Source organism: Phasianus colchicus, chromosome 14 (assembly GCF_987193195.1).
Source record: "Phasianus colchicus chromosome 14, bPhaCol1.hap1.1, whole genome shotgun sequence".
Taxonomy (NCBI): domain Eukaryota; kingdom Metazoa; phylum Chordata; class Aves; order Galliformes; family Phasianidae; genus Phasianus; species Phasianus colchicus.
Window position 1 is genome coordinate 11,906,001 of NC_143449.1, and position 13,968 is coordinate 11,919,968.

Below are 13,968 nucleotides of genomic sequence, written 5' to 3' on the forward strand. Positions count from 1 at the left end.
CATCTCAACAACCCTGCTTCCAACAGCAGTGCTGAGAAGAAGGGATCTTGATAGTAGATTGAGGTTTCATCTAAAATACTGTATGGAATTCAGTGTTCACTTAAAATCCTTGAAATAACCAGGTTTTTAATCGTGCTTTGAGACAGCTGGGACACAGCTGAGCTGTGCCATCTGATTGAAAAAAAAATAATGTTTGTATGGTATTTTCCAGTCACAAGTAGGAAGTAGCTTGAAATTACTCACAAAGATATCCTTATTCTCAGAAGGCCTTCCAGCTCAATTAATTTTACAAACTCTAGAGATTCATGCCAATTCCAGATAAGCTTTCAGACATTTTGGTGTTTAACTGAAAGGACCTCCAAAAACTTCAGCTGTTTCCCCATCATTATTGATTAGAAGTGCTTTAAATTCACAGAAATTGATTTAGTAGGAAAGGAATAAAGGTGAGGAAAAAACTAAAAACAGCTAATTTTAATTTCGGGTGGCACCATGCACTGTGACAGACTTCCATGATGATAGTGGATTTGCAGAATCTGTAATTTTCCATGAATGTGAGGGCTACTACAATGGAATTTATTTATGTCAATTTTATTTTCTCCAGAACCCATACATTTTCTAAAACTTAGCTGAGGGTAACTGAGTCCTGCAATGCAAGACACATGCAGTGAGTGCTGATGAAAGTGGCCATGGAGGTGTTCGTGCACCCAGGGCCCTGTCTGTGCAGGAGCTTCCCTGTCTGTTGGCCAAGCTGTAGTGCTTTGAATTTGACCCGAGCTAATCCAACACTGCTCATCCAGGATGTGTCAAAAGGTGACTATTCTGCACAGGCTGGATGCAGGTGCGTGCCACCATCTTTATTTATCTTCATACCGAAAAAATGACTGAAATTAGTGATGCTGTACAGGCTGTGAGGCTGGTGTCTAAAATACATTTTCCTTTTTGAGGCAGATCATATCACTTTCATATCCTTTCCTGCGGCCTCTCAAATATGTAGGACTTTGGATTTAACATTTTTTTTAATTTCAAATAGAATTGATTTTTGTATTTTAACATATTTCTAGTTTATTTTTTAATTTTTCAAGTCCTCAATTTAAATAATTGTGATTTTAGTCTGTGACAGCATTAAGAAAAGCATAAGCTGATAGTTTGAGAATTTGGACGATTCTGAGTATTAGTGTAATTTGTTTTGTCCTTCCTCAAATCTGAGTCCTAGTGCATGATTTTTTCACTCTTTTTCTATGTAAAACACAGTTTTTCATTGTACTACGTAACATGAGAATTTTCATTTTATTCTGTAAAAGATATCTCACTAAAATTGCATTAAATTGCACAGAAGAATTAGAAATTATGCATATGAAGTGATTGTGAACTTTTCAACAGTAATTCAATGGCTGATGTATCTACTCCATGTATTCTTCCATCTTCTGAAACTTGTAGATCAAAAGTGGGGTGGTCAGTCAATCAAATGTACAGAAGAAGGTAAAGGTCACAGTAGTGCAGAACACTAAAAGTATTACGCATAACAGTCTTGACAAATCATTCTCATGGCATAGATAGTAAAAAAGAGCAGAAAATGTCACGAAATTAATCAATTCTCATAAGACACTGTAAGAATGGAGAAAAAAAAAAATAATGTAGCCCTCTCCGTGTTCTTTGTAGATCTGATTTTTCTTCAATGGGGTGAGCTGCAGTTCAGTTTATTGTGAGATACAGGCTACTTTTAAAGTAAAAATGCAGGATATACAGGTATTGCTGCATAGCAGCTTGAGCATAAGTGGTTATGTTCATGTAGGCATTATAAATGTTACTACACATAAGCGTAAATTTGGGTTTAACATTTGTGTATTCTTCAAATTGAAGCTCAGACCTGTCTCCAGACTGTTCTAATATTGTAGTCTTCAGTTTAGACATCTTGTTCAAGACTGGTTTACCAGACATCTATGTTCATAGTTGGGTTTTACCTCCTGCTAAACAAGAATGATTCATTTCAACAATAGAGAAGCATTTATTTTCTAATGTGAGTGTTTGAATTAGTGAATTCATAGAAGCATTCTGAAAATTTTAAGTACGTTATATCCATTTTGTAATTTTCCTATTGAAGGAAATGGGAAAGAAAGCTTATCTTTTTCAGTCTTCAAAGGCCTAATTTATTGGATGGTTCAAAATTGTTTACACTGTTTGCAATATGGTATCTCACATTAACATTTCATACTACCAGATGTTTCATTATTCCTGTTTTAGCACATCATATTTGACCCATAGCAGCTTTGAATGCAAATAACAAACAAGCTGATGCACAATGTTTGACTGTTAGACTGAAGTAATATGGCGAGGCTGAACTGAGTTTCATTTTTCTTTTGAATATTATTAATTGCAATGTGTTGACTGTTAATTTAATTAAATGTTTTATTTTAATATAAGACCATTCTTCAGTTCACTGACTCACCGTTACATTTAATTAATTGCAAACCTCAAGATTTGATTACTCATAGTTCTCCTTTAGTTAATTTACTTGTTCACAGTTTTGACAGAAAAGCTTTCAAACTAATATGGAGGAGGAGCACAGTCTAACTAATTAGGGAGCTGAAAAATAGACCTAAAACCTTATGGCGAGAGCATAAGATTAGCAGATACCCAGGGTTGTATCAAAATGCTTAGAATGGTTGGGTTTACCATCAAGATCCAATTTCCAATAGCTGGACATCAGTTAAACATGAAAGACTCACTGAAAAGAATGATTCTGAGGTCCATCAGTGCAGGAGTGTGACTGAATTTCAGTTTCTTGGTTCACCAGGAAGGCATCTGCTGCTCAGTGAGTTGTGCTGTGCTCAAGGCCCCAGGCAGTGCCCTTCATCACCTGGTGCTGGGAGCGGGGCGAGGTCAGCGCTGCCCTGTGAAGGGGCTGGGGGGCTCTGCAAGGGGCCTTGCAGTTGTCATCTTCAAGTCACGCAGTATAGGTGTTTTTGTTGAAATCATTCCTGAGACTTCATAGAGGACTGAGCTTCAGTAGTCTTAGTATCTGTGTAAAGGGCACTCGAGTAAACGATTAACTACTGGTTTTAACAGGTTGCAGCCTGGAGATGCAGACAGCTTTGTGTACATGCCTCTCTAGTGCTTCAGGAGCCTGGGCTGGAAGAGCTGAACACATGCCCTGTGAGTCTGGCCCCTGTAGTACACTTAGGCCAGTTACAGTGACAGCACCCCGTTAACAGCAGGTCTCCTCGCAGCGCTGCGGCCTGCGGTGCTGTGTACTTCTAGTTAGGGTTGAGAATTGTGATGCAAAAGCATTCTTTAATTGAGGCTCAGAATACAGCTGCAGAATCTGACTTCATTGCAACCTGAGTATAAACTGTGTTGGCTTGCATGTCCTTGAAGGGTTATTTCAGGGCTAAATCTGTATGTTGTACTGCAGAGTTATGCAGACTTGTCAGAAGGAGAGTACACAGTGTCCTGACAAAACTGAAATTTCAGAATGAAAATTACTAATGGCAGTTGGCTGTTTTGCCATATGCACAATGCAGGTGTGCCTGAGCACACACCATCACAATCTGTTATGCACTTGTAATCAAGATTCATATCTAGAGAGCTGCCCCTGAGCACAGCTCCGAGGTGCCCGCTTGGTGGTGGTGCCGCAGGGCCCACAGGAGCTGCTGTCCCTCGCCAGGGCAGGGTTTGGGAAGCAAAGTGCTGCAGCGGTCCTGAGACTCAAGCTTTTCTTTGTTGTTAGTGTTGGAGAAGTTGCACATATTTGGCAGTAAGTGGCACACAGTTTATTTCCTGGATGCTTTGTGATTGATCACAACTGGGCAAAGATGTCTAAAGGAAGAGAAATTTCAAGTGTAAAAGGGGAGAAAAAACTGAAAACTTTGAAGTGTGTGATTCAGCTCCACAGGCTTTCCCTGTGATCCTTTTTATTTGTTGAAAGTAGAAGGATGTCCACATTGCAGCAGTTTCCAAGTCCATTTTTCTATGTGAGGCACTCTAAGTGTGGTTCTGCTGCTGCTATTTATTCATTCAGCAGGATGGAAATGATTCTTCAGCTCAGTAGATCTTCAGATAAGCCAGTTCAAGAATAGCCCTCCTTGCCACAGTGAGCTGGAGCTAAGACAGTTGCAGAAAGAAGTTTTCTTAATAGTTAAATAGAAGTTTCAGTAACATTAGCCTTGGCAGTAGTCTTAATTGGAGATTATGCCAGTGTTTGATTTGTTGCATGTTTGCTTCCATCCCTTCAGTCAGTGCCACGCCATTACTAATGAAACCATCTACTTCAGCCTCAGCTGTATTAGCTTTCAGAGTCATTGAAGGATTATACAGTGTTTTTGAAGTATCTTAGACAGTACAGTTCTGGAGCTTTTACTGTCGCACATTTAGAGCGGGGAATAGTAGAGGCTGAAGAGCTGTATAAAGGCTGCTATTGCTGAGCTTAGAAAGAGTACTGGCATATCTGCTGTAACTGTTCCTGACCACTCAGCATCCTCAGGCTGTCATGCTGTATACATTAGAACTGTACTGTACTCTTTAAACTTTTAATGCTGAAGTAGAGCGACTTTGGTGTGGCAGATGGCACAGCATGGATTTCTGGTACATCATTGTTTTTTTGGCTTTTGTCCTCATGGCAGCTGTGTCTGGTTAGGGAGCTCAGAAATGCCTGACAATAATTACTTTTAATTTCTGCAGGTGGCATTGTGGTGATTTGGGGACTTTTTATGACTTTCTGTTTGTTCCTCAATCCCCTTTTCTGTCTTCATTATGCTTCCGATGCAACTGCTCAGAAGTATTTTTTTATACAGGTCCTGGCCAACTTCTCATCTTACTTTTTCATTGAATATTTCATTGAAGACCTAAATTCACTTTCTGTTGCCTGTTTATGTGCTTCTGAATAGTTTATTTATTCATTTGTATATTTAAATTAAGCAAAGTTTTGTAACCTGGAGTTTCAAGGACCTGCATAAATACTGACCCAGGTGCAAATACTTACTGGACTATGTGTTCATCCATATGTGTTTGGGTACATATAAGTGTTAAAACATTGCATTAAAAAAAAAGTGTGCTCAGACTTCATTTTGATATCCTTTAAAGGAAATGCAAATTATTTGCAAGAGGGTTATCAAGCAAAAAGAGAACAGTCTTGACTGAGTACTGTTGTAATCATGATTTGGGGATGGCTGTACCTGAACGCTTGGGATTGGTTGGGATGTGGAGCAAAAGTGCAAGTAGGAGCACAGATCACGTAGGTTCCTGGAAACCCTGGAAGCAGTAAATTCCTCAGAAGATTTGTGATCGTGAACTCAAACTTCCTAAAGACAATGGGAAGTCACTTGTAGAACCATCCCGTTTCCTTTCACTAGGACAAGGTGCAGAAGTTTATAGACTTTCATCTTCTGAAAGTGCATGAACAGTTTCATCATTTAAGATGTATTATTTCTTTGATGGATTAAATGTGAGTGATGTCTGCCAGAGAATTTTAAAAGCAGAAGTTTAAACATCAGGGTTTGATTTTAACCTGATAAAAACCCTGTACCATTTGCAAAAGAACTTCAAAGGGTGTTTGAAAAACTCTATTTTAAAATAAAAAATGAGTACTGTTATGAAGTAAAGGCTGAAATGACCTGAGAAACAAAATAGTTGATGTTGTTTTCTGGACTCTGCTTTTGTGTACTTGTAGTTAGTATATATTAAAAATAAGATCAATATGGTTTTTCATGTAGCAGTGACAGAACAATAAAACAAATGCTCAGTTAGTGTAGGTGTAGTGTAGGCTCGTTAGACTTGGCGTCAGTGCTTTTGGATTATAGGACTGTGCAAATGTAGATTGTTGGTGAATGCTGAAGGGCTTTTAGGTGGGATGGGAGTAGCAGAACAGAACTGGTTGACTTTTATCATTTCTTTCTCATAACCTATAATCTCCAACTTACTACTTTTAATCAGGGATATCTTCACTGAAGTTAACAGGATTGCTGTAGCTGTGTGTGATGGTAATACGTACACCTCCCCCTTGCATTTGGAGTCTCTTGATTGCCTGCTTACTTAACTCATATTAAAATAATGAGAACCTTTGTGAAGCCTGTTAGAGGAGCAGCACAGCTAATCTAAATGTCAAATTCATAGTAGCTTTAAAAAGAAAATATTTTCATTTATGGTTGTGCAGCAGTATGGGATATGAAAATTATTAGTTCACTTTAATCAGTGTCTAATGTCTCAGTAAGCAGTACTTCTCATACAGAGCAGATTATTTAATTCTGTTCTGAATTACCATGTGCTACCACCAAAAAAAAAGTTGTTTTTGTGAATGCGAGTGTTTTTGTGGAACTAAATTACAAGATAGCTGATATGAAGCATTCAGTGTGCTTTGCAGGAGATGACAAAAGCAACTCATAATGTGCTGAGAGGAAGACACTATAGCTGGTTTTATCCATAACTGAATGAATCAATCATGATATCTGTAAGGATCTTTTTTGGTTATGTGTCCTTACCCCCCTCTATTTCCCATGTGATAGGAGAGATTTTCAATTACATCTTAGCCAGAGTAAAATTAATTTGATACTGTCCAGAAGAACATTTTATCTCATGCTGAAAAATCCAAAATTACAAAACTTGAAAAGTTTACAGTGATGAGAGAACATGTAGGGAAATCTTTTTCTTTTTCTTTTTCTTTTTCTTTTTCTTTTTCTTTTTCTTTTTCTTTTTCTTTTTCTTTTTCTTTTTCTTTTTCTTTTTCTTTTTCTTTTTCTTTTTCTTTTTCTTTTTCTTTTTCTTTTTCTTTTTCTTTTTCTTTTTCTTTTTCTTTTTCTTTTTCTTTTTCTTTTTCTTTTTCTTTTTCTTTTTCTTTTTCTTTTTCTTTTTCTTTCTTTTTAGAAAAACATGTAATGACGATGGTAGCTGGTAACCTGACCCTACTCCTTTGCTATTACTATTTTAAATTAATTCAGTTTCAGTCACTTGAGAATCTCCTACTTATTCTGTAAATTTGTAATGGTTTTAATATCTCATTAAAGTGAGGTTGAGTTTGTAATTAAATTGTATGTTTCTTGCAGTTCCAATGTAGTATTTTTCATTGGTAATAATATTCAAATCAAAAGACTTCAGAAAAACAGTGTTTTTATATATATCATAACAGCACAGCATTTATTTTTTCCACTTTAATTGGCTTCCGGCTGTTGAAATTAAGAAACACCACATTTTACTAGTGTACTTGGAAATACTGTAGCAGCCAAGTCAAACAGAAAGAGATCAAAGTGCCAAAGTGATCAAAGTGACAGGAAATGATATTTAAAAGTATAATGAAAAGGAATAACGTGAAATAAATAGTTTTTTACATTATACATGTGCAAAAGGAACAAGAAACACAAACACTAGAAAATACATTTTTATCATGCAGTACTAGAATAACACAAAGGACTTGAAGATAATGTTCAGAATGACACTACATAACTGGAATAAGAATCTGTACTGAACTTACGTGACTTGCTTATTCTCACTGAAAGGAATTATCTTGGTCTATATTTTTCAGTCCTGTGTTGTAACATTTTATTTATTTCTATTCTTTCCAGGTTTGACAGCAGCAGCCATGGCAGAGGCTATGAAGTTACAGAAGATGAAACTTATGGCAATGAATAGCCTCCATGGAAGTGGAAGTCAAAATGGAACAGAATCAGAAAATGAAGAACTTAATTCTAACGCAGGTAAGTAGTGCTGTGCACACGAGCTCTGAGGGAAAACCTTTTTACCCATTGGTAACAAAATCAAAATCTATCTCAAATTCTTTTATTCTTTTATTTTGTAAGCTTTCCTCTGCCAGTATTAAATAAAAATAATTGCACATATTCCTCCAGTTTTCCTCCTAACAGCCATCCTCAGCAAAAGTATTGGTGAAGGATTGCTACATACGGGTACATGCATTTAAAACTCTTCTCTAAATGTGTCTGTAGTAACAAAGTATTTCTCTTTGGCACTAATATAGAGCATTTCCATATACTATGGAAGGTATCCAAAACATCAAGTTGTTGGAGCTCATTGTGAGTCACCACAGTTCACTGGAGAAAGGTGAAGTAGGGAATGCTAAATTACCAGCTGTTCGGCTTTTTTCATTTTGTTCTTTCCCTGTATGGATGTTTGCAAACCACTGTTATGAAGGAGTCATAATAAACTTTTGTTATGGCCTACCTGGTTGGAATAACATCGAGAATAAGGCACTGATGCTAAACACACATTCATCTATACTATTATTAACCATTAGTATAGACTTGAACTATGCTCTCTGATTCCCAGCTCCACAAGAATAAGGTTCAAAGATAGAAATTAATTTTCTGAAGAGAATATCTTCTTTATTTATTCTTATTTCCTTTTCAGGTGAATAGATCTTACTCAAACAGTGTAGAGTACTTAGAATAAGGTAGACCCATTTTGTATCAGGAAGCTGCTGTATATCTATTATAATAAGGGCAGATTCACTTGACTCAATATTTATAACACAAACAATCCTAAAATACACTCTTTACGTTTTGGAAGCTTGTGCATCCTCTGTTTTCGTTATCAGTTCAACAACAGAGACATTTTCTGGTCCCTCATTGCTTTCAGATCTCCATTGGCATTCACATATATCTGACATCACACATGTGTCTCTAAAGGCAAAGCCACTCTAACAGTTTGCTTGCTTGGATGGTGTATAGTGTATATGCATTGTGCCATCAAAATGGTAATTTATTAGACCAATAAAGCAGCAGCTGGGAGGTCTTAGACTCATTTTCTAAAGGAATAACTTCGAATTCATGACAAATTATGCACAAAGCAGTCTTTCCAAAAGTGATATTGCCTTTTGCTAATTTTGTGTACTCATCTGTACTGAAGAAATCTGGCTTCCAGTTCATGCATTAAACCCTTCCTCAGCTTTCTATTATGTAGAATACATACTTCTTATCCATCTCTCAGACCTTAATCAATTAGTGCATATTGAATTTAAGAAAAAAAAAAACACTGAAAAAGCATATTTAGTTTGTGGTGTTCTTTGTAGTCTGTATATAGTTCAAAGTGAATTACTCAATTTCACTGAATGCTAATATGACTGAAGATAGAATTCTTACAGAAAAGCAGGGAAGCTTCAAACAAAAGATGTGGGACTAGTATTAAGGTTTTTAAAAGCTGATGTAGCCAAGTGTGCTAATTTGAACGTTCACAGTTTGGTGTATTTTATGTTATGGCAAAATTTGTGTTCCTTTGTGGAGATTCTGCAGTACAGTAACAATATTATTTTAGGTACCTCATTGACAAATTTTATGGGAAATATCATACCAGCTTTTCTAAAATACATCAAGAGCATGCATATTAAATTGAAGTTCTGTGCAGTTTAGCAATTCAATGAGTTACAGAACTGACTCAATACTAATTTTAGTATTTGGAAAAATTCCCACTGACTTTAACTGAAGGTGCAGTGGGGCCCAAGGATAAAGAAGTGGTATCAGTTACATAAAGTTCTTTACCTTGCTCATTGCCATATGCAGTAAAATTACCAAGAATGTGTTTTGTGGATTGAGTGCCAACATCACTTGCAGGTGGAGAAATAAGTCCTTAACTGAAAAGAACTACTAAAACACTAATAATCATAATTTTCCCTTTTTTTTTTTAGTATCACAATGCTAGCTAGAAGTCAGATTGTTTGTAATGCACTGTTTCTCCCTTTCTTCGGAGGGCCATTTTTTGAATAAAAAAAAAAAAGATTTACATTAAGTAAATTCTGCAGAATGTGTAAAAAAAAAAAAAAAAAAAAATCCAACGTAATTAATATGCACCTTAATTAAAACTGTCTCATTTCAGCTGAGGAATTATTAAATATTCACTATAGAAAAGTCTTTGGAAATCGATAGACCCTAAAAAGAGTCACCATTTTGTTTGCAATTGATGCACACTTTCAAACATTGATTCATGTGAAGGGAACACCACTGTAATTCTGTGTGCATGAAAGCTTTCCCAAATGTTGGTTTTGCTCTAGACTCTTACTGTTTAAATGACTATTAAAAGCAAAATGGGGATGCAAAATGAGAAACAAAATTGAATTTAAATTTTTTTTTTACTAAAAGAGGGAAAAAGAAACAGAGCAAAGGAGTCAGAAGCCTCGTAAGTGAGTAAAACATTTTATTTTAGGAGAGAGACCTACAGTTTCTTTGATTTGAGGTTGTGTTTAATAGCTTTTGTAATGGCTGCAACATGACTCTGCATCTAGATTTCAGCATGAATAACAACCTGTTCGTGTTTCATTTAGCTCCAAATGAGAAATTCTGTCTTTTATTGTTTTAGGAAATTAGTCTGTGTACTCTTGCTCCTGGAACTTTATAATTAATCACTAAAGGTTATGGCTGTTGAGAGTTTGTGGGAAATAGATGTCTGAATGATTATAATTGTAGCTGTCAAATCAGAAATATAGTTGTACAGAGCAGAGGACCTTTGTTTGCTTTGATTTTTTTTCTTTTTACTGTAACACAGACTTGAAGAGTTGCAAGTTTACTTTAGAAAAACAACTATAAAGATTTTTGGTTTATTACCTCGGAGTTGCATGCTGACTTCATTTGGAGAGTATAAGATTTAAAACCACTAAATATTTCACTTTAGAATGTGTGCCTGCCTCTTATTTCCATAGAGTGACAGATGAGTGGAGTAGTGTCTTTTGTTGGTGTTTTGGATAAAAAATGTCATATGCCTTGAAACTTTACTGACTGACTTTTTCAGAAGTGAACCATTATGTGCAGGTCATTAGTATAATAAAAAAGTGATGAGAACTTTTGTCATATCCATTTCAGTCCCCATCTGTATCAGTTGAAGCCAGAATGAAATCATTTTGGATGAGTTTCTTTAATAATGCTCAGAGTGTCACTTAGGCAGTTTCACTGTCCGTGTACGCGCATATGAAGATACAAACTTCGAAGATTTTCCATATATAAAGTCAGAATTCATGCCATCAGTTTACAATCTGAACTCTAACTCAGGATACCTATCTGTAATCCTTCAGCTGTTGTAGTGTCCTCAAGTAGATTACAGTCATGGAACTGAATTTTAGAGGAATGCCTGTGCAGATGTGCTGCTTTCTTGCTTCTAGTTTTTGCCATCAGGTCCTACCTCCTTCCTGCTATTGCATATTAGTCATGGTGGAGGTTGGTACTGCAATTAATTGTTAAAAAAATTCAACAACTTGCTGCAAGAGACAAAGCTGAAGCTGTGGAAAAAATGTACCTTGAGAATAATAAACTGTACATTTGGTTTTATTTGAACTAATCCATTAGTTCACAGGGTTGTGAAGAATGTTGAAGACATTTGAACATTAATATCCTCCTTCTCCCTGCAAAAGAGAGATTTTCACCTTCCTACTCATCATATGAAGTGTTGAAACAAGCTCTTCAGGCAGTTGAAAAATCTCATGTAATCCAGCACTGTATGTTCTCTGTTGTCCCACTGGTCTGTTCTCTTCATTCTTTGGGGCTTTGTGTCCATCTTCGTCTTCTCATAGGATCTGTGAAAGAAGGTTGAATTGAGAGAACCCTGTGGTTCACTGAAGTCCCAAGAGATGAGCCATGCTGCTGGTGGCACTCCAGGCATGCTGGGGGATTGCAGTGAGTCCCAAGGATTGCCGCAGCCGCAGCAAGTCACTGATGTGTGCCAGTTGTTGGGCCTTCTGTATTCCTCTCAGGAAAATGAGTAGGAGAAGAGTTTGAGTCTGGCAGCTGAAGCCAGGTCTGCTGGATGTATCTGCAGATTGATTTGAGCCCAGCCACATGTCAGGTTTGTTACTCTGTAGAAATAAGGTGAACAAGCCTCTCCAGTTGCATCATCAGATCATCTGTTCTGTCATCGTACAGCACTAAGATTAGGTGAAGCGACTTCTGGAAATGAGCATACGATTATCTGGGAAATTTGAAATTTATTTGAAATCATAGCTTTGTAATTTTTTAAAAAATTTTTGTAGCATGGTTCCAGGTAAATTATGAGAGTATGTGGTAGAGAAGGAGTGTGGAAGGTAGACTGCGAAGTAAAGTGTTGGTGGGATTACCTTTAAGAATGCTGCGTTACACAGCTGCATAAGCAAAGAAAGATCAGTGCATGGTAATCTGTGACAGTACCTGTTTGTACAGAACCTCAGTGCAGAGAATAAAGCAGTTATTTCCTTCTGTTGGCTTTTGGAGTTAACATGCATGATTTAATAAATGTGTTTTGCTTTCCCAAGAGAGATATCAAACAGTACTAAGTGTTTCAGTGGTATTTCCTTAGGAAGTCAAAATGTTATTCTGTATGTAGAGTCTTGTTGCTTAATTTTCAGACAAGGAGCTAAGTTAGGCAGAAGAGAAAGGAAAAACACCCTGGATTTTGGCATATGAGGATCAGAGGAAAAAACTCTTTGTAGGAGAAAAAAAAAAAAAGTGTTATCTTTTTATCCTTTTTTCCTTTCAGTACCTGCCATGCAGTTTTCTCATAAATGCAAACATCCTTCACAATCTGTTTAAAAAACCACAAATACATCACTCAGAGGAATATTTAAGGAACCATCAGGAGGGAAAAAACTCATTGGTTTAATGGAATGCTGTCAAGGAAAATCAGCATCACAAACGACACAGGGGCAGAATTGATACTTTTGCACTGACATGTTAAAAGAAAATCCCATGCATTATTTAGAAAACCCAGAAATCTGTCAGCTGTATGATTGCCGAGTTAGCAGAAGCAGGAGGATGCTGCTCAAGTTGAAAAGAAACGCGTAGGCACAGATCCATATTGTAACCTTTCATGTTCTCCACCCACCATGAATACCCAGCTATTACACGGTCAGCATTTTTTTTTTAGTTTTTCTCTTTTAAAATGTTCAAGTGCTTGAAAAGTCAAAAGAGGTAGGTCTTTTATTCTAAAAAGCAGGATGCCGAGGCTGTTATTTTATTGTAAGAGTAAAAATGACGAGAGCAGAGAACAGATTTTTTTAATCCTAGACCGCCATGCAGACTTCATGAAGTCATTTTCCTGTTGTTAAAGCCAGTGTCTTCTGTGTTACGTGAACAGGGAGTTATTGTTTCAAAGATCGTAATTTTATTTAAACAACACAAAGCATTTGTGCCATTTTTGAAAAATAACCAGTCAAAATGATCACTGGTATTTTTAGAATCAGTTGAAAAGCTAATCAGGCACACATCTTGTTCTCTTTAGTTCTCCTTTTGTCCGGAGGAATATATACAGTCTTGAAATGAGCAAAAGTTTAATCTATTTTTCTATGCCACCTCATCCAAAAGCTTGACTGCAGACCTACCAGAGTACTAACCCATTCCATCTCACAAATGGAGGCATCAGTGCTATTCAGTTGCGTACCTGCTGGTTGTGGCCCCATAGGTAACAGGCAGTGAGGACAAGCTTTGTCTAAAAGTGTTTATTCTGTGGCCATAACACTTGAAATAGGATTCAAAAATCAGTGGCTTCCAGGGTGCTCTTCCACACGCTGGTTTGGAGGTCGTTTTTTGGAAGTTTCCTAAACGCACTGCAAGTGGTATCTAAGAAGTTGTTGGCATATGGGGTGAAGGAACTCAGACATAGCACCAAGCTTTGAAAAACTTTACCAATTTGCTGCTTGTCAGGAAATGTCTGTGGTTGCTGACTGATACAGGGTAACTCATTCTGTGCAGGAAATCTGAGTGGAACCTTCGGAGCCAGGGTCCAGTAATTCTGAGGGAAAAGCTAGAAGTGCTGTTTCATTTTCCAGATGCAGCTCCTCAGGCGTTAGCGGGGAAGTGAAAAGCTGTTGGGTTGGTTTAGTCATACCTTTTTTGTATTCTGCCCAGGTCACTTCTGTTTCTTCCTAATGGTGACCGCTTACACGGTCCTCTCAGTCATCCTCCAGTCTTTGCATGTAAAGCACAAAAAAGATTGTGCTTGTATTTGGCAAACCTGTGTGTGTGTAGCACAGAGTGAATATCAGTGGGTAGTTTCTGCTCTGTTATCTTCGGAGTG

At 37.0% G+C, this 13,968-nt stretch overlaps 1 protein-coding gene across 5 annotated transcripts in view; it reads left to right on the forward strand.

Annotated features, from left to right (window-relative positions):
- DACH2 (dachshund family transcription factor 2) overlaps window positions 1–13,968 on the forward strand; it is a 266,697-nt gene that overhangs the window by 167,437 nt on the left and 85,292 nt on the right. For all 5 annotated transcript variants that reach the window (XM_090150273.1, XM_090150274.1, XM_031594302.2 and 2 more), the window contains exon 3: window positions 7,551–7,682. In XM_090150273.1, the coding sequence (XP_090006399.1) occupies window positions 7,551–7,682 (132 nt within the window). The remainder of the gene's footprint in view (window positions 1–7,550; window positions 7,683–13,968) is intronic.